General features: G+C 47.1%; 2 protein-coding genes across 6 annotated transcripts in view; one reads left to right on the forward strand and one right to left on the reverse strand.

The window, feature by feature from the left end:
- On the forward strand, positions 1–16,073 carry TSTD2 (thiosulfate sulfurtransferase like domain containing 2). The gene is made up of 8 exons (XM_083816209.1): positions 1–438; positions 1,339–1,447; positions 3,869–3,994; positions 5,612–5,717; positions 7,757–7,875; positions 8,958–9,116; positions 10,076–10,214; positions 11,556–16,073. The coding sequence occupies exons 1-8, from the start codon at positions 38–40 to the stop codon at positions 11,846–11,848; spliced, it is 1,452 nt and encodes a 483-aa protein (XP_083672335.1). The 5' UTR covers positions 1–37; the 3' UTR covers positions 11,849–16,073.
- TMOD1 (tropomodulin 1) overlaps positions 14,986–20,296 on the reverse strand; it is a 26,190-nt gene continuing 20,879 nt past the window's right edge. For 3 of the 5 annotated variants that reach the window (XM_083816210.1, XM_083816212.1, XM_083816211.1), the window contains exons 8-10: positions 19,772–19,915; positions 18,824–18,968; positions 14,986–16,501 (exon numbers count right to left, since the gene is read on the reverse strand). In XM_083816210.1, the coding sequence (XP_083672336.1) occupies positions 16,437–16,501; positions 18,824–18,968; positions 19,772–19,915 (354 nt within the window). In that variant the 3' untranslated portion in view covers positions 14,986–16,436. Of the gene's footprint in view, positions 16,502–17,269; positions 17,331–18,823; positions 18,969–19,771; positions 19,916–20,296 lie in introns of those variants that run through there. The other 2 variants (XM_083816214.1, XM_083816213.1) reach the window with 2 other exon arrangements.

A 20,296-nucleotide genomic window follows, 5' to 3' on the forward strand; every position in this document is an offset into this window, starting at 1 on the left:
GGAGGGGGGGGGGGGGGGAGGAGGCGGCGGCGGCAAGATGGCGCCGGGCGAGGCGCCGCCGGCGGGGCCCGGGGCGGGGGGCGGCGGTGCGAGGAAGCAGCGGGCGTCGGCCCTCAGGGCGGCCTTCTCCGCCTTCGTCAAGGCGAGGGAGGTGCCGGCGGGCGCCGCGGGCGCCGTGTGGTGGCGGTGCTGCCGGCAGACGTTCCGCGAGCGCGGCGGCATCCACAGGCATGTGGGCACCCAGCACGGCGCCGAGCTGCGCCCGCCGCCCCACGGACACGGACACGGACACGGACACGGACACGGACACGGGCAGGGGCAGGGGCAGGGGCAGGGGCAGGGCGAGGCGCACCGAGGGGCGGCGGGGCGCGAGCGCGGCGCGGAGGTGTGCGACGAGCTGCCCGACACCCGGCACCTCGGCCCCGGCGAGCTGGAGAGGTAAGGAGCGGCCGCGGGGCGGCCCCGGCCCCGCCGCCGGCTGCGGGGGGGGTTTCTCACACACACCCCCCCCGGTCCCCAAACACCACCTGCACATCCCTCTGCAAGCCGGCCGCTGCCTGTGCTTCCCCCCTCCTGCCGGCACTTGTCTCGCTTCAGCTCCCTCCCAGTTCCCCTCGCGCCCCTGCAGAACGCAGGCACACCGCGGTGTTTGTTGTGGGAGCAAGCTGTCAGAGCTGTGCCTTTGCACCTCGTTCAAGCGAGCCCGTGCGTGTGTTGTTGGAGAGCTCAGGCCTGTCAGCAAGGAAGGACGACAGTAAGAAGGAGCGGAACAGCAGGAGACGCTCCGCACAGGTCCTTTCTCACCAGTCATCCAGGAAAACTAAGGGATCCTTACTTACAAGTAACTAGGTTCATACTTTTTCTCTGGTAGAGAATCCAACCCTTGCTGCGCAGAACACAGGTACCTACAATCTCACTGAAAATTTTATTTTTTTTTCTTTAAATAGCTTGAATATTTGGTGTGCAAGCTTGCAAGATTAAGCACTTAGTGAGACAGTTGTATGCCCATAAGAAAAAAAAAAAAGAAAGGAGTTCTTGTAGCCTGTCTGTTGAGGGAAACTTGAGCAGGCCACTGGCAGAGATGTCCTGTGCTGTACAGGTAAGTTCACTTCGTGACTAGTCCCGAGGAATGTAGGAGCTTCCCTTGGTCCATATTCTTTCTCTTGGTAAGAATCAAACCCTGCAGTGCTAACCCCTCAAAGTTTTGTTTTCTCCCCACCACATCCACCAGAAGAAAATTTCCCACTTTCTGAAAAGTTAGCACTAAATAATGTATTTTTGAGCTTTCAACTCTAACATCCCTTTCCTGTTTGTTCGTCTTTGCCATGCTATGGGCAGCAAGGCGGGAGAAGTACTTCTGTATTACTGCTACTGCGAGGTGAGGGATCCAGAGAAACTCTGTGCTTGGCAAAAGGCGCTGTGCGAGCATCTGCATCTCACTGGCAAGGTAAGGTTTTAAGCAACGGTTGTATTCCGTACGTTGCCTTTGTTTAGTGCAGGATGATGTGGCATGTGCATCCTCGACTGTTTTGTCTGTTACAATTCCATTAAGAAAAGCACTCAGACTCTGTAAAGTATCATTCAGAAAGCTGCTTATTAGGGCTAAAGCTGCAGAGAAAAAGAAAGTACAGGTAATCTTACATCCCTTCTGATGCTGAGAAGCATGAGTTGTGCACCCCCGGCCCGTGGAAGGGTTAACCCACTCTGCTCATTGAAACTGCTACAGAGTTTTTTAACAGGAAAAGAGGTCCAGCCATCATTCCTGCTGTCAAACAAAAAGGATGCTCACGTGGGAACTTCTGGATGGGCTTTCACACGGAGCCGAGGACACATAGACGCCACAATTACTGCTGTGGGACTGTGGGAGGGAGCTGCCTGTGGGCTCCTGGGTTGTCAGGCGGAGCTCAGCCTGTGCAGCACATCCCGAAGGCCAAGCTGCTCGTGCAGCGCAGCGCAGCCCGGCTGCGTGGTGTGTTGCTGCCTCCTTGAGGTACAGCGTGTTGACAGGCAGGGTCACTGCACCCAGCTCTAACCCACGCTGTCAGGAGTGAGAAGGGAGCAACTGGCAGCTTAGGTAACGCCACAAGGTATCAGTGCTGGTTCCTGCACAGCGTCTTTGTGCTTTTCATTTCCTGGAGGATAGAGTAAAGAGTCCGGGTGGCTTCTGGAGGCTGTGGATGGGGGCGTTTCAGGTTCACAAAGCTGATGTCCCTAGGCTGTCTGTGGGGAGGAAGATTTTCCAAGAGGACAGCTCCGAGCAGGGCACTACTTTTATCTGTGACTTGTCTTTCTGAGTAGCCTTTCTTTCTATGCCAGTGGTAGGAGACCAGCCTCAGCACTCGGTGATTAACTGTGTGGGTGCACTGGAGCCACCTCTCTGCACTCCTGATACTGGCAGATGTCTTCCCTTTCTTGGTCTGAATCTCTGCAGAGAATATCTGCCCCATTTCCTCCTATTTGGATTTTCTGCTTCCAATTTTTTTTTTCTTTCTAACACCTACTGTGTTTTTTGTTTCTTACTTTCTTGTTAGTCCTTTGTTTCCTGTACTGACTTTTTTTTAAATTCTGAACATGCATGTCAGCTCCTCCTGGCCTAGCTTCTTAGAAATTATTGTATGGACAATGTCTGAATGCTCTGGTGAAGGATCATAACTATTTAGGTTGGAAAAGACCTCTAAGATCATAAAGTCCAACCACCGACCTAGCACTGCCTCGTCCTCTACTAAGCCATGTCCCTAAGCACCACATCTACACTTCTTTTGAATGCCTCCAGGGATGGTGCCTGAACCACTTCCCTGGGCAGCCTGCTCCAAGGCCTCACAGCCCTTTCACTGAAGACAGTTTTCCTGATATCCAACATAAACCTCCCCTGGCACAACTTGGGATCATCTCATACACAGAAATACAGAAGACTCGACCAGGATGGACTGTACCATCAAAGCACAATTGTTTTTTTTTTTTGTTTCCTTCCCAAAGTTTTTATTACTCCCTTTGCTTCGTTTTCTTGTTCTTAATTTTCTGCATCTCAGGAGCGGGAACAGAAATTTCTCACGGCACTCTAACTCAGCTAACAGACTTGCGTCTTGTCTCTGACAGTTTTCCCAGAGCTGCTGCTGTTTAAAGCAGAACAGATTGTACAGACCTGCATTGTACAAACCCAGCCTTCCTTGCTCAGAAGGAATGAAAGGAACACACCGTCCCTATTCTACATCTGCACAGTCTGGGGCTGAAATATTCTGATGCGTTAGCTTTTTTTTTTGATCAGGTATCTTGTCTGGTGGTTGGGTTTGTGTTTCTTTTTTTTCTTGTTTTTTTCCATTTTTTTTTCTTTTCCAAATCAGGTTCAGCATTTGCCTTTTCAAGCACTTTTTTTTTCCGCTTTTGTATTCAGTCTTTTTTTCACCGCCTCAGAGTTTTTCTTCATTTACGTCAGTGCTGTAGGTAAAATGACTCACAGTGACATTTAATATTGCACGCCGTATTATGCATATCCACATCTTCTGTTTATCACTGAGCACCATCCCACTGTTCCTGAAGCAGACTTCAGTGGGGATTTTAATTCTGACTGCAGGATTTGTTTGTTAACCACTAACCATTTTATTGCTCGAGCTTACCTGACTCTCTTGATGTCAGTCTTCTGAAATGGCTTAAAAGCAATTACTAGATATTTATTTCAGTTTTTGTTTTACTATGTTCTTTCTGCTCAGCTTCACTATAACTCTTTTCCTTCCTTCCTTCCTCAGTAGTCTCTTTTCTGAACCTACTTCTGTGTCTGCCTTTTGTCACCCAGTCATATTTTGCTCGTTTCACCACGATCTGTTTCTGCTGTTACTAAACCTTAGCCCCAGCTTCTCCTCTTGCCTTCTAGGTACGAGTTGCTTCAGAAGGAATCAATGGAACAGTTGGCGGAAGCAAAGCAGCTACCAGTCTCTACATTGAAGTCATGCTTTCCCAGCCTCTGTTCAAAGACATTTTGTGTCAAGATGATTTCAAGGTATGTAAAAGTAATTTCTACACAGACATTGTTAATGCAGGACGTTTAATGACTGAGAAATGAGCACACTGCTTTTTGTTAGTACGCTTTTGCTCTAGCAGTTCTGCTCTGCCTGCACTGGTAAATTCCTAAACTAACTTTGTTTAGGTATCTGCTGGTGCGAGCAGTTGCAGCAGGTGTTGTGAGTAGTGGTGGCAGCAGATGCAAAGTCATGCAGGCTGCACACAGGTGAGGGAGGGAACACACTTCTCCACTATTCTTCAACAAGCATTTTCTCTGACTTGAGTGCCAAAACCTAGGCATCACAGCTTGCATTAATCCATGCAAAATATTCTCCCGCTCTCTTCTTCATGCTGACTTGAGATCCTCGCCTAGAAGCCTGCTAGTTTAGGTTTCTTGCAGGCTTTGTTGTCCTGATGGTGTCCACTGTCAATTCCATGAATTGGATTTGCTTTAGAAAAAAATACATGGGCAGAGTCAAGGGGTTCTTCCCTACTCCAGTCAGTGCCTGACCAGAGGGAGGGTGGGGTGCTGACTTCTGCCTGAGCCTGAACACATTTGTTGATTGTGCTGGTGGTGACAGCTATAGCTGGCACCACGTGGCATGCAGGTGGGCTTTTGCTGCCCCATCACTGTACGTACTTTCTCTGTGAGGAAGGAAAGCTGCTGCTTTGATTACCATTTTCTTTTCTGCAGAGTTTTATTTGCAGGGAGTACCACCTTGTTCTCAGCACGTAACTAAATCCAAAAGAGTTAGTGAAGCTCGTGACACTCAAATCTCGTACAGAACTGCAGTGCCGATTCAGTCTTAGCTCTTCAATTGAGTGTTGTGTTTGGATGAATTTCAAGGATAAGTCTGACCTTTTAGTTACAGTGATGTGCAGTTGCAAAAACGAAGTGGGGATGGAATTTTACTTTGGCAAAATCTCCAGCCTTGCATTACGTGTCTGAGCACCACCACTCTTGTGTTAGCTTTTGTTGTTATTTTCTGTCTCATGGTTCCTCTGCATGCCGTATAGCCAAGTAAGTGAGTGTTTCAGGTTCCTGTGCCAGGAAGAGAGGGGAATAGAGGAATGAAAATTGGGACTGGGGCTGTGAAAATATCCAGTGGCCGCTATAGTTGCTGTGAACTGATTTCCTTGAGAGCTGGGATCGTGCTGCACTGTGCTTGCAGTGGGGGGTCGTAGGAGCTGAGGAGAAGTGCAGGGACCAGATGCATCACCATGATCCACCACTGAAAAGAGGTTATTTGTGTAACGTGTCAGCACGCTCAGTAGCAGCACTGACTTTCTCATGATAGATGCTAGCAACGTTGTTTCTGACTAAGAACAGCTTTCTCAGCCTTACGACTCCGTGTGGTGATTCTGCATCTCATGCCAAATGGTGCCCGACTCACCTGCTGGGTAGGCACTGGGACTAGAACATCTTTCTGTTGGGTTGCAGGAGGGGACCACTCCCTAACCCTCTGGATGCAGAATGTGGATCTTTGCAGGATCTTTCCCTCAGCCACCAAGACATATTCATATTCCAGTGGAATGTAGAAATTAAAATGAGTGTATGTTTTTGATCTTGATACCTGGCAATTGCGTTGGATTATTTCTGTGTTTAATTTCCTAGAGAAGTGCAGGAGGAGCTCACTGTTTCCCAGACCTTCGAGTTGGAGTATTTAAAGAAATTGTACCTATGGGCATTGATCCAAAAAAAGTCTCTTATAAAGAAACTGGTAAGTTGATTTCGTGAAAAACAAAGCCTCTCACCTTACTGAGAGGTAAGTGAAGAATAAAGTATCTTCACCAAGAAACACTTCCTTCTGTGCAGTGGCCAGGACACAGTGGATACAGAAGGCATCTAAAGTAGATGAATTGATCCCTTACTGGTAGTCAGAAGTTAATGGTGTAAGGAATTTGCTGGCCCAGGTTTTGTTTTGCTAAGTGTTTAGCTGCTTCAAAAAGCTGAGAGTTAACTGTCCTTTTTGTAGCAAATTGTAATAGTTCAAATGACTTTTGGAGTAAGCAAATACTTTTATCTTCAATCGGGGAATGTCTTTGGACACCTGCTAAAGGCAGATGTAAGGTGAGATTACGTGTGATGATTGGGAAAGACACTTAAAAGCATGAGATTATTTGGTATAAATATTTTGTCGGTGCTTGAGACTGCTTGCTCATAAACGGTAAGTATAAAGAGCTCCAGTGCTCTATCAGCCTGGTGTAAGAACCAAGTTGTGTAGGAAGAGTTTTCCGTAGAGTCTTGTGGATCCAGTGGATTCTCATGCTGTGGATGCAGAAAGCTGTGTTTAACTTTTTTTATAAGGTGTTAGAATCCCGCTGAAGCTTACACTTGGGTATTTGTATGCATTTTCCTATGCCTGGGACTGCTGACCTGACTTTCCTCGTGTTGAAGTTAAAACAGCCGTGCACCTATCACAGTAAAGCAGAACCAGGTTTTGTATCAGGATCACGCCAGCCGCCGGCACAAGTGGCATTTGTTTTCTGCCACCTATAGCTGCTTAGTATGGATTAAGCCCAGTAAGAAGTACATAGCTATGCACCTGCTATGAGGACACTTACGTAGATGGTAATGTGTTAGTAGACTTACTCATATTAAAGATTTGAGAGGTCTGGCAGTGAAGTTTATCCCAAATAAAAGAACATTCCTTTCAAGCAAAAGCTAACAGTCTGTGATTGTTTCAACTCCCCACTTCTGAGCTAAGATTATACTGGATGTAAAACTCCTGTGGGCTATGCCACAAGCCATCTCTCCGTACCATTTTATTCACGTTATTCATGCCTGATTCCTTCGTACCATCACGGCAGTTAACAAGCTACTTAACTGTAACAAGGAGCCCATCCCTCCCAGGAATGGATAACTGCTCTTGTAAACATTTAAATGATTGTTTAGAGTCCATCCCTCCCAGCTGGGGATACCTGGTTTTGTTAGCATTGGAGTGATCGTTTTTCATCACCCCTTTCTCTTTTTCTAAAACAGTGTATATGTTGGGTCTCTTCAGTCCCTTGGCTGAGAACGGGAGCAGAGGGAGAGCTGCTGTCCAGATGTTCTCTTGCTGTGATCATAGTTCATAAAACTTCTGTGAGCTGTCCTAAATTGTACTTGTATTCCTATACACTTGGACAGTAAGCAGTAGCTCTACAAATAACAATTAGCAGAGCAGTTCTGGACATTTTTTATTTCTGTCAAGAGGTTTTGTTGCTGGCAGATTTCTATAAGTAGGGGATTTTGGTGGGGGAGACTTTGTTTTCCAGTGAGCTGGGAGTCCTGAGCAACCTTAAAGCTGAGAAACTTTAAGTAAATTCAGGTCGCATTGCAAGTAGTACATGCTCACAGAAATTTTCCATTTTGTTCAAAAGGGATTAATTTCAGTGAAAAAGTTGTGTCTCTGTAGGGTTCTGCCCATCCAAATATAATGAAAGATGAGCCAAGTGGAAGGAAACATATTACACTGTTTTTCACAGTTGTAAGAGTTGCCAGGGGAACAAAACAAAGGTCATACGGACAGGCAACTGTCTGCTGCTGCTTCTGTCATGTGGAACAGCGTTGTGTTTTCGTTCATTCACCAATAGAAGCTGAACACAGATAAACTTAGGTGGTTGAGTTGGGATGCAAACTCCTGAATAGTCGCAGAAAAAAAAATGTCTTTTAGGTTGGAAATTTGAGGAGAATCTGAGTCAGTGAGAGATCATATATAACATGTTGTAGTTCTGATTCTCACAACTTCTTTATCTCTATTTTTTTTTTTATCTAAAGGAATCCATTTATCCCCTCAGGAATTTCATAGAGAAGTAGAACAGTATCTGTCTCAGGCCAGTCAAGGACAAAGCGATACCATCTTGTTGGATTGCAGGAACTTTTACGAAAGTAAAATAGTAAGTGTTGTTGGCTTGCTTCTTGCAGTGTTACAGGTTCTGTGGGGAAGCACTTGACGTTGTCAGGGTGTACCTTTACTCTGGAGGAGAGATCACATTGACTGAAATAAGTGCCACGTTCAGTTTATCAGTGGTTGTTAGACACGAGCAGCGGAGGACCCTGCACGACCCTGTGGAGCAACCCAGTACGGGTCCTGCCTGGCAGGGTGCTTGTACAGCTTGGGGCAGGAAGAAGACAAAGCAGTCCATAGAATAAGAGCAGTGAGAAGTTTACTGTTCGAAGTAAAAATAGTGTAATTTGTAAGGACACTTTCTAGCATTTTTGCACTGCCCCATATGCCAAGAAGAGTGGGGGCATCCTGTCCTTCCATTTCCCGTGTACCAGCTCTTCTGCACTGCTGTAGTTTATCCTCTCTGACAATCCTGTTCTACCTAGCTCCATGCTGAATGAGAAGTGTGTCCAGAATTTCCTTGTAGATTTTAACAGCTATTTTGTTGCATAAATGCAGTTGAGGAGCAGCCTAAAGTATCACAGAACCATAGAATGGTTTGGGTTGGAAGGGACCTTGAAGATCACCCAGTTCCAAGCCCCCTGCCATGTTAGGGATGCCATCCCCCAGACCAGGTTGCTCAGGGCCCCATCCAGCCCGGCCTTGAACACCTCCAGGGATGGGACATCCACGACCTCTCTGGGCAACCTGTTCCAGTGCCTCACCACCTTCTCAGTGAAGAACTTCCTCCTAACATTCAATTAAAATCTCCCTTTTGGAAATTTAAAACCATTCCCCCTTGTCCTATCACTATCTGTCCGAGCAAAAAGTTGCTCTCCCATCTTTTTTATAAGCCGCCTCTAAGTATTGAAAAGCTGCAGCGAGGTCTCCCAGGGGCCTTCTCTTCTTCAGGCTGAACAGCCCCAGCTTTCTCAGCCTTTCTTCCTAGGAAAAAAGTATTGCATTGTTGGGTGTGTGCAGTGACCCAGTTGTCCTGGCCCCAAAATTTGTTACTTCCTGTAGCTTGAGGTGTAGACCTTGCCATGTAAGACAGCCTATAACCACTCACGTGCCTGTCTATTGTTATTGCAGGGACACTTCCAGGGCTGTCTGGCCCCAGACATCAGGAAGTTCAGCTATTTTCCCAGCTATGTTGATGAAAACCTGGAGCTTTTTAAAAACAAGCGTGTCCTGATGTACTGCACGGGAGGCATTCGCTGTGAAAGAGGCTCTGCTTACCTACGGAGCAAGGTGAAATGTCATTCTGAGGGCACAAGTGTCGGGAGTTGAGACTGCTGTGAGGGTGATTGTCTTCTCTTTTGTTGTGAAATTCTTACTGAGCATAAAGTGCTCAGTGTGGGGAGGAGAGTGTCTCACATTTGCTTTATGCTGCCTGTCAAGGACGCGGATTTGTTGCAGCTCAGCGTGATGTGCACGGACTGCAGTCACAGCAGTGATTGCTCTGTGAAAGAAGTGAACCATTCACTGAGAAGAGGTATTTATTTGTAAGTGCCTCGACCATTGTAATGGTGTTTGAGGAGGGTTTGAGAGCATTCTGCTGTGTTTCCACAAGCTTTATCTAAGTTACGCTCTGTGCTCATTACTGCACAGCTTGAGCATTTCAGTGTGAGGAAAGTCATCAAGTCAGTGATTTCCCAGTATTGTGGAGTTAAATCCTTCACACATTTTATTGTTCTAATCGTGTCTTCCATCCCACCATTGTCCTGGGTCCCTACCTTAAGGAGAAAGGGGGCAGCACACATGCATGTTCTCCTGAGATGTAAACCTTGGTTCTTTCTCTGCCTTACGAACATGAACCTTGAGAAATTCTGCACCTGTTAACAGTTCAACACACACACACACACACAAAAACAAACAACAAACAAAAACCAGAAGCAGCAGTGGTTCACAGAGGTTCAAAAGTGTCTGATCTGTGGTGCAGCAAACCTCCCTCAGCCAAGGTGGTTACCAGCCTTTTTTTGACTGTACTATCAACTGCTCCTTTAGGCTTATGTCAACAAGCCAGCATTATGAGAGCCACCAGTAGCACTGACTAGATTTGTGGGCACACCCGCTGCCATCTGATGGTCACGGAGAAACTGCTTCCTCTCCGTGACCCATGGTGTCATTTCCGAATTCGCTTTGGTAGCTCTGGCACAGTCCCACTGCTGCCGTCTCCTTCAGCATTTCTGCTGTTGTGCTTGAAACAGGCAGTGTGCAAAGAGGTGTACCAGCTAAAAGGTGGAATTCACAAGTACCTGGAAGAGTTTCCGGATGGATTCTACAGGGGGAAGCTGTTTGTATTTGATGATCGTTTCTCCATTTGTTCCAATGAAGATGTCATCTCAGGTAAGACTAGGTAATGTGAGTGCAAAATGCTGGGAAGTGACGGCAGAGTTTTCCACAGAGATGCGTAGAACTGGGGGGGGACAGATTGGTCTGTGTATTTCATCCTCGTACTCACTTTGATCTGTTAGTACTGTCACTGTTCATGATGATAATCAACTCTAATCAAGGTTTTAACACATAAAACAGAAACAAGAGCAAAAGGGGGCACTAAACAGAGTTCTCTAAAGCTGGGTGAGTAAAACGAAGCATCCCCTGCGGAACAGCTGCAGTTATGAGCCGTCAGCAGCTGCGGGGATGTCACACACTGCTGTTGTTACCCACTTGTTGCACACAGATGATCAGACTGTGGTTGGCCAAGTAACCGCAGCGTTACAGAGTTCTGGTGTCAGCTGGTCTCTGCTCCAGAGGTCTGAGAACGTCGGCACGGACTGACAGGCACTGGGAATGTGGAGGCGCTACGCACTGCAGCAGTTAGTTGTTCTTACGCTTTAATAGTTTCTGCAGCCTGTAGAATTTCAGTGACCTCTAGTTGAAGTCATTAAGAACATTGCCTGGTCTTCTGGCTGGGGTCACTCTTCAGCTATTCCAAATGAAATGCCTGTTGTCGTCTTCTCTGTTGCTAGGTACAAATAGAAGGAACTCGGCTCTAGCCTTTTTTGTATGCAGTGCTGTTTTTTCTCAGCGTGGTTAACTTTCTCAGCGTAACCTCCCACTCCTCCTCTGCATTTTACCGTACTCATCTTGACGGTTTCTGGCTTGGTGTAGCAACAGAACACACTGGGTATATCACAGCCATTTTCTACAGAAGCTTCAAGGAGAAGTGTTGAAGTAGGCACCTTCTCAATGGTGCAGCTGAAATGGGCAGAAAGCTTTTTGTTCAAGGGCCAAAACCTGTCTGATGGTGCGGAAGGACTCTGCTAGGACTGCAAGTGACACCCCATGTGCCACTGCTTTCAGGTGGACAGGAGTCCCATGGCATCCCTTTCACTAGCAGGCAACGTTCCTGGGTACTGGGCTCCTCTCCACCAGCATATGGTTCTTTATGGTGCTCCTGGCAGCAGAGATCTGCTCTGTCAGATCTGTCTGATCTGAGCTAGAGGAAGCAGTAGCGAGCACTTTGTCTGGAGAGACAGCTGTCTCAAGTTTTTCACATCAAAACCAGAAGTTCACAAATGAACTATGTTCTAGAATATCAAGCTAAAGCAGGAATAAAATACCTGGAAGACAAATGGATAGCCACTTAAATGAGATTCCAGCCTCCTGGTGCCACAGAAAACCCTCTGCAAGGGGGACAGATGGGACAATGTGGGTGTTAACGTGTTTTTTTCCTCCTCCCTCCAGCATGCAGGTACTGTGGGACGCTGTGGGACCAGTATAAACTTTGTTCCAGCCAGCACTGCCGGCAGCTCGTCCTGACATGTCCGAGTTGTCGAAAGAAAGGTCTTACAGCTTGCTGTCCTGTGTGTCAAGAGAAGGAGCTCGAAGCGACTTCAGGGGCTTCAGGACAGACACTTAAGGAGGAGTGTGAATGTACAAAGAGAAGGCCAAGGGTACCTGTTGAACATATCTCGCGAGGGACGCTGGATGCCGGAAAAGTTCAAACTGTTTCATTAGTTAATCTGACATTGTGCTAATGCAAAGGGCTTCTAAAACCAGATCCGTGTCTGCTATTCAGCTAGGTTTGGAATCACAAAAATCTGTTGGCTTTGAAAGTCTTGTTTATAACCCGCCTTTAAGTCCTGAAAAACTGTGTGTTACTTGAGCGTAAATTACCGGAGTGCCCAACCTATCACCGGTGCTACAGGATTCCTCTTTCCGGGTACAGTCTTGTAGCAGGGCCTCTACCATGGGGATTTTGCAGCACAGAATGTGATGGGACACAGCTGCTCACAATTCTAAAGAAACTGAAACCAAAAAAAAAAAACAACACAAAAATCCATTCTGTTCTTCCTGCCTGGAGGTGGATCTGTCTGGCTGCTCCATTAATCCTGCATTTGCTGCAATAGCTAGTGCTAGCATGATGAAGACTGCAGATTTATCAATTTCTGGCTACGTGACCAGTTTAGAGCTGAAGGTACTCCCATGTACATGCCATATGCGTGTATCTCTCACTTTACACCAGTGAGAAGCAAGGGGTGGTCGCCTAAGTCACAGACTTGACTCCAGTGTAAAACTGGAGGAAGGGATAAGGCCCTGTCACAACTGGAGCAAAGACTGAGGACGTGCATTGCTCACAGGTGCTGTCTGCTCAGCTGTACTCGTTCTGTATGACCTGTGGCTTGAACAGCAGAAGTAATTCTCGTTTTGCCACTTCGATCCGCCTGGGAACTGCTTCCCTCAGCTTGTCAGTACGTGAAATATCCAGCTCTGCTCGCACCAGAGAAAAGACAACAGCTTGAAGCATGTTGGAACTGAGACACACAGAGGGGAGCACGGAGACTGTCAAAATACCAGCTATGGCACTGGTAGCGATGCCGAAGTGTGGAAATGTCAGCAACAGCCATAAGGAGATGGCCAGATCCCTTATCCGAGTTAAATTACCCAAGATCTGGGGAGAATTTGTGCTTCGTAAACAGGGGTTGAATTTTTCAAAAGCTGGGAGATGCTTATGCAATTTTAAGCTCCTATTAGTGGAGAAAGCGTCTTGGACTTTGAAGGGATCCCACAGCACAGGAGCTCAGAGTACTTCTCTGCCTGGTGCTTAGTGTGCCTGATGCTGCAGAATGTACAGGAAGGTTTTATTAGTAACGCAGAAGATGTGTCACGACTGAAAAACGTCTGTGAAGCTTACTTGTTCTTGGTACTAAGTCATTCAGAAATCAAAATCAGTTACTGGTGGTTTTAGTTTTTGCTTTGTGTTTTAAACCATCAACTTCTTTTAAAAGCAAGAAAAAAGCATGTTTACTCAGGTTTCTGTAGTTGCTTAGTGATAGTTAGGGCAATGTTACTTTCATGCAGACTGTAACCCTCTCCCAGCTGTGAATTCAGCATGGCCACGTTGGTGTCTTGACTGGCAGCTTAAAGACAGGGGCACTGGCTCTACTGCAGCCAGAGCACAGCAAAGTACTTCAGCACTGCTGCCCTGAATTCAGTGGTGACAGTCCTTGTGACAGCTCATTTCGTGAAGCAGGACTTCGAAACTTAAGTGTCTACTTGGGGAATCATTCCAGAATGGAAAAAAATAGTGATTCTGTATGCTGCAATCCATACTAGAGGGGAAACTGCAAAATTCCAATCAGTAGAAATCTTAAGCAGAAGTCGAAGCAGGACCGGTAGTCCCCCGGCATCTCGCCTCCCAAGTTTTGCTGGCCATTCTGTGCTTGTTTTGAGGCCTGGAATATTCGTGGGAAAATACCCACACTCTACTTGCAGGCTTGGTCTAGAGGTCTGATGGCAGTCCTCAAACCTGTATACTATTCTATCTCTTTCTGTCAGGTATTAAGTGAAAAAGGACCAGATTTTATAATTTAGCCTGTCTGCAAATCTGGAACACTGTAGTCCCTGTGGAAGGCTGTTTCTGTATCAGTTCTCAGTACAGAATGAGGCAGGGCAGACTGTATTTTATATAAAAGCTTCTGAAACTGCTGTGATGATAAACAACCCTTAGTGCTTCCGTCATAGTTTTTACAGTACTGCACAAGCACACTTCATTTGTATGTTGGTGGTGCTTAATTCTGCAGCAGTAAATGCTGAAAACCAGCTAGCTGTCTGCCACTTGGGAGACACGGCTGCAAGGTACAGTCCTGAGAGCTCCTGGCAGCGGGAGATCCTACCTCAGAGGCAGAGGAGGGCCACAGGACCTCTTCTTGTCCTTGTGCACTAAGGCACGAGCGGGGAGGGGGGTTGAGAAGTACAGATGGAGGGAGGCCCAGAGAGGTTCCCTCTGCCGCAGGGAGGTGAGGGGGAGGATAAGGTGCATCCTCCGTCTCTTGCAAGTTATCCCATGAGCAGTCTCTGTATCCTGGCTTCTGGATTTTGTGCAATTCCTACTGGTAAGGACTTCCCATGGGAACTGTGAGGTGCTGCGTGTGGGGATCCAGGAACCGCAGTGAGAGAAGTAAGAGCAGGTGAGAGTTACGCGGGACTGGCTGTGCCTGCCAGGTGCTGCAATCACCCCATGGCTTTTTCCCCTTTTCCTGGAGAGCTGCTGGGACAAAACAGGGATCCGTTTGCCCCTAAACATCACCGTTTTGTAGCTCTGTTGCTGCACAACTTGATGCCTTTCACCACAAAGCCTGGCGCTGAGCAAAGCAGCTCTGTGCGTTAAGGATCAGCTGAGGAACCTGAAGCGATCCCATCAGCTTAATGCATGTGTGAACTACGTGGTTAAAGTGGATGCTGCTTCAGCAAAACAGGGGAAGAAGTGTTATTTTTTTAAAGGGCTTTTGTTGTTGTTCGAGACACAATGCTGCCGTCACGGCAGTGTTGCTGCCAGGCAGGTGTCTCCTTGCATGTTCAGGTTTCCGAGCACCATCAGGGTTTCCCAGAGCAGAACACAAGGTGCTTTTGTTCTTCTCAAGTCAGTGGGACTGCTGAGCCCAAACCACGCAGATTTAGGTGGATGGCTCAGCAGGAACTGTGTGGCTCTGGTCTGATGAATTAGTTGAAGTATTTGTAGTATATATGGTAGGAGGTTGTCTACCTTTTTTTTAATTATTATTTTTTTTAATATGTCTTCAAGCATGTTTTTTCTGTATTCTTTTAATTTTATGAAATGGAACTTGCAGGGCTGGGGGGGGGCAGGAAGAAGAAGCTATAGTGAAGCGTTTCATTTGGCATCATTAGCATATTTATTAAGATTTGAAGAGCAACAAGTATGTTTCCCGCATCACTGATAGTATAGTGTTTCTCTGCTTTATTTTTTCAGAGCCAAATTGTATTTGTACACAAACTGTAGAAATCTGGGGGCTTTCCGGGAGTACGTGCAAGAGGCTGCAGAACTTTACTCTTAACAGATGTATACAGACAAATCCTAGTAACTTGCTAAGCCATGTTTTCATCAGACCAAGAATAAGGCTTTAGTACAGCAACAGTTCTGCCGGGCGAGTCTTCATACTGACCAGGATCCCAGCCATGATAACAGCAGGCATTTCGGATGGGACAGTCCTGGGTTCAATCCACAGCACGCCTGGGAGCTGCGTGTTCCTGGGGGAATTGCTCCCGGGCTAGAGGATGGGTGATGGGCTGACAAAAAGCTGCCAGGCTGCGTGCAGGAGAAATTCACAGTCGGGATGTTTCTGTTAGCAGCTTTTCTAGGGCGCAGTGTTCAGTGTTGCATTTATGCAGATGTTAGGGGGGGAAGTAAGCAAAACAATCCCCAGCATAACAAAATTTAATTAATGGGCAGGATCATCTCAACAAAGCAGTGGAGAGAGGATTTGACTCGTTTCTGGTGAAAATCTGGACACGCACTTTTATCATTGTGTAACTGACAGGAGTGAGGACTAGAAGAGAGGACTGTCATTTACTGATTAGCTTGGCTGTTTCTGGGGAGTTGGTGTTTGCATCAGGTCTCTAAGGGTGATGTTTTTATTCAGACATGCACAGGATAGAAGAATATTAACCCATCCTCCAACGTCAGTTTTTGAGCATCTTATTTTATAATTGGTGGCCTTAATTTAAATTTAACTGGGGGGATAAGGGTAGGGAATCAATCTTTTTTAAGAAATGCAGGGATGCATTTGAAACAGCATCTCCAGCTAACTGACTCAGCAAATGCCAGTAAAAAATCACAATTCATAATTCCTGAAATCAGCCATATTTCTGGATAGCAGAAGTGCTTGTTAAACTAGTTGCTCCTCTGTAGATATTTGAGATCAATTTCGAAAAAAATAAAGTATTTTTTTGATACTTCTGTAATTTGTGTGAAACAGTTGAATCTTTCACTCATGCATACCACATCCTAACTACATGAAACACCGTGCAGAAAGTTTATAGAAAAGATAGGTCCCAGGTTAATTAAGTCACTTTCACACTGGGATGCACTCTAAACTGAGATTGCATAAAATTGTCAGGTTGTTACTGGCTTGAATAGTTTCCAACTCTACAGAAAACACCAACAGTTCTACTGGATAAAAATCTTCTACTACAGCCACTAGTTAACTTAAACCGTTAGTGCATAAAACAGAACCGAGGCACCACACATACTCTGTCAAGGCACTTTTGCCTTTGGCTTTCCACAGTGTAGCACAGATCACTGGGGATGACCTCCGTAGCCAGGAACTACACTCCAGTTCTGCACTTGGGAAAAATAGGCCCGTTCAGCTCCGCAAGTCTCCTCTTCCTCACTGAAAAAGAAGAGGAAGAGGAGTCAGTCGTGGCAGGGGGAGGACGGGGATGGCAGGTGTGGCTTACCCGCTGTGAGAAAGATCTTGGAGACATAATTTCTGCCAGGAGAGAAAGAGAATAGCGTGAGCTGCTGAGTTCCAGCTTTAAGCAGCAGGTACAGCCCTAGAGAGTTTAAAGTGAAGGAAAGTAAGCTGAGGTTTCTGTCCCTTTGTTATGGCCAAAAGCTACTTTGAGCCTTACCTGCCTTACTCCACAGTCAAGTATATTTCATCCAGTTGTCCTTGTAATCTGATGTTGGCTAAAGCACCTCTGCTAGAAGGCATCTGACACTGACCGATGTGAAGACAGCAGGAGATAGACATCACAGGTTTTTTTTCTGCTAGTTTTTCCTAGTCACCCTCTCAAATTAAAAAGCAAACCATTTTTTTACTTATACCTTGTGCCTCCAGCCATTCGATCATGGTTAACGTGGTCAAAGCAGCTTTGTATCTACTTTTAAAGTTGATTTGCAACTCTGACAGCTGCATCTATGACTTTTCAAGACGTGTGTAAGGAAAAAAAAAAAGCATAAAGAGGATGCAGAAGTTAGCTCATGGGGATGAATGTAAATGCTGTCACAGCTGGCTCAGACAGGGCATCTCAGAGAACAGAAGCTATAGGACCAAGACCAAGCTCTGGCAGCGTCAGGTGATGGTAGGCAAGAGCGTTGGAGTGCAGCAGAGAGCTATTGCTGACAGGGAGGAAAATAAAAGTTTTCTATACTTATACGTTGTCCAGGTGCAGAGCTGAGAAGCTATTGCCAGAGACCATGACACCGATGAATGCGAGCTGCAAACAAGAACCAAATCAGACACAAATGCAGATCTTAATGGTCAAAGAGACAAAACGTACAACTGCTGCATGGGAGGCAAAGCTGTACACTCCTTTCATTCAACGCAGAAAAAATTAAAACATTAGCTCCAGATCTTCTAGTTGAATACTGTGTATTCACGTTCATTAAAAACCTTGCTCTACAAGACAGAAGATAGTAAGCCTTTCCTGGAGCAGTTCTCTAGTGACCAGAAACGCAGCAGCAGGCAGAATAAATAACCCAGTGAACTGTAATAAGTATTCTGTGTGGTTAGTGAAGAACTGGCATGTAGCTCTACGCTTGGCCATGTTTCATAACAGCATAGTACTGTTTGAAGCAAGACTGCCTTTTTATTAAAATAAATATATATATTTATCATCTGTTTAAGTATGACAGCCACTTAAAGCTATTTCTCTATGGTTTTTAAACCCAAAGTCAATTCATGAAGGAGTGAAGGACCCTGTATGTGGTGAACCTCCTGCGGATTAAAATACAGGTTTCCAGCTTTTCACCATTCCTTGCCAACTAGCATTTATATCTTAGGCCTTTCCTCAGACCCTGCCTGCTGACTGCTCCTTCCTGGAGGTGCCTCAGCAGCGCAGGTGGCCGGAGGTCCCTGGGAGAGGGCTCTCCCCAGCGCCAGGGCAGGGCAGCCACTCGCTTCGTCCCTCGGTGCTGGGCTAACCTCTAGGGAAGTGTTTGTCCTAGCGTGCAAACAATTGGTCTGCAAACTTCTGCTCATTTCTCCCCGTCACGTTTTCTGTGGCTGCTCAGAAGTGTTTGGAGGTCATGTTTATAGCCACCCTGCTTACCCAAGCAGTGCTGGTACTTCCAATATCGCTCCTTTGGACGGGTTTCCAGTGCTCTACTGCACCTTGAAGCCAAGCACTGGAAAGCCTCTGCCACGTTCATTAGCTGAAACAGCACTTTACAGGCTTGCCCACGTTTTCCTTCACAAGCGGTTCTGATCACTTCATTGAGAGTATAAATATAACTCCAAGCCATGTGGCTTCCCACCTCTCCCTAGGAAACTTCCAGTTTGCTTTACTGAGGGGGATGGGCCAAGCCCCACTGCCTTCAAAGTTCAACTCTCCTATTTTTCATCTCCTTGTTAAAGTGGAAGTGAAACTGGAGGAAGACGAGCAGTTGGCAGGAATCACAAGTGCTGTCAGCTCGCAACCTCTGTGCCATATCACGCACATTATTGCCAAAGCACATTAACAGCTCTCACACCTTCCCATCAAGACCCTCCGTTACGGCCAGAAACACTTTCATCTGGGTGTTTGGGCTCCACAGTGTCTCCGGGTTTGGAGCACAACTGGCACCACCAGGCCCTTCAAGAGCTGGTATCTGACTCCAGCACACCCACCACAGCCTTCAAGCTTTTAAACTTTTTTTAACAAGGTTCTGTCCTTCTCCTGCCAGGGTTTGCCTGCAGGCAGCCACGGGGCCTGCAGCCTGCCCCACTCACCGAGGTCGTTGTTGTTCATCATGGCATTGGACGCACGGAGCCGGGGACCTTGCTGGGTGAAATGGTACCCAAACTTCAGCAGGGTGGTGTTTTTTTCCAGCATGTTCGCAATTTCCATTTCCACGTTGTTGCCCAAGGGCTGGCTCTGTGGAAAGAGAAAACAGAGAAGCGTGTGAGTGCAGGTGTCCTCCTGTTGCTGCTGTCAATTCAGCGACAGCCCTCAGTCCCTCAGCTGCCACCAGCTGGCCCAGGGATGGACGAGCTTCTGCTTCTACCTTGCTATGTGGGGGACACTCGAGTCTTTTAAAGCTTAAATGTTTTATTGCTGTAGGCAGCTTGCCCTCATCTCTGTCGCCCCCTGCTTGGAAATACAGCGAGTCTCACAGTCGCTGCCACGCTGGTTAGGTCAGGGGGCGACTCACAACGAGCAGGTATCTGTTCGTCTTACCCCCTCCGCTCCTTCTGGATCTGCTGGTCCATCCAGCATTCCTGACATGGAGCTGCTGGAATGCCTGCTGGCCTGTTCCTGGTACATCCCAGTGGCTCCAACTCTGCCAGCACACACCTCACACAAGTTCTCTTCCTCACAGACTATTTCTTGAAGAAACTTTCAGTGAAGAGGAGCCCAGAGAACACCATTTTGACCTCACAGTCACCTGCCCCAGAGCTCCTAATAGCTCGTCTGCTTTACTTCCACCCCCTGGTTTGGTTTCTGGAGAAGCCAAACTTGCCAAGGCATCTGTACCACTGCACACTCCACAGCCCTCCTGCCGTGTTATCTGTTCCTTCCCTACACTGCAGTAAAAATTTAATTTTTACTAAGTAACCATTGTTATTTAAGCCCATGGCCACTGTAAGTCACCTTCCACCTTGTCCAGCCACTTGACCTCCAGCAAACAGGACATTTTCACCTGACCACAGCTCCTGACCATCTATGCTTTACTTTACCTGGTTGTCAATTCGAAGCTCCACCAGGGCTGTGTTACCCTGGAGCGATTCAACGAGAGCCAGGATGCCGGACCCAGAGATGAAGTTTGACTCCACGTTCAGGCTCTTCAGCGTGTTGTTGACCTTCAGCATTTCTGCCAGCGCCTGTGGGCAGAGGTGGACAGGAAGAGCTGGCATGAGACATGCGGGGCCAGAGCACTCCGGAACCCCTCTGCTCTGGGGGATACCTGGAGGACCTGGTGGCAAAGGGGATTCCCTCCTATTCCTTGGGCCTTCTTGCACCTGAGTGTGCTGGAGGGCACAGCAGTGCCTCGTACAGATAAATGTTTAACGTCGCCCCAAAAGGTGACAGTCCACACCTGCGGCTGCCCTGTGACAGCCCTTCTCTTTGTCCCGGTTTTAAAGCCAGCGTGGTGGTGGCATGGGGTCAGCCCTGCCTCCTCCCTGCACTGCTCCTGCATGGAGCTGCAGTGCTTCCCATCAAAGAAGTCAGGGAGAAGCCTCTGTCTGGAACACAGACAGGTT

This window comes from Anser anser, assembly GCF_964211835.1.
Source record: "Anser anser genome assembly, chromosome: Z".
Taxonomy (NCBI): Eukaryota; Metazoa; Chordata; class Aves; order Anseriformes; family Anatidae; genus Anser; species Anser anser.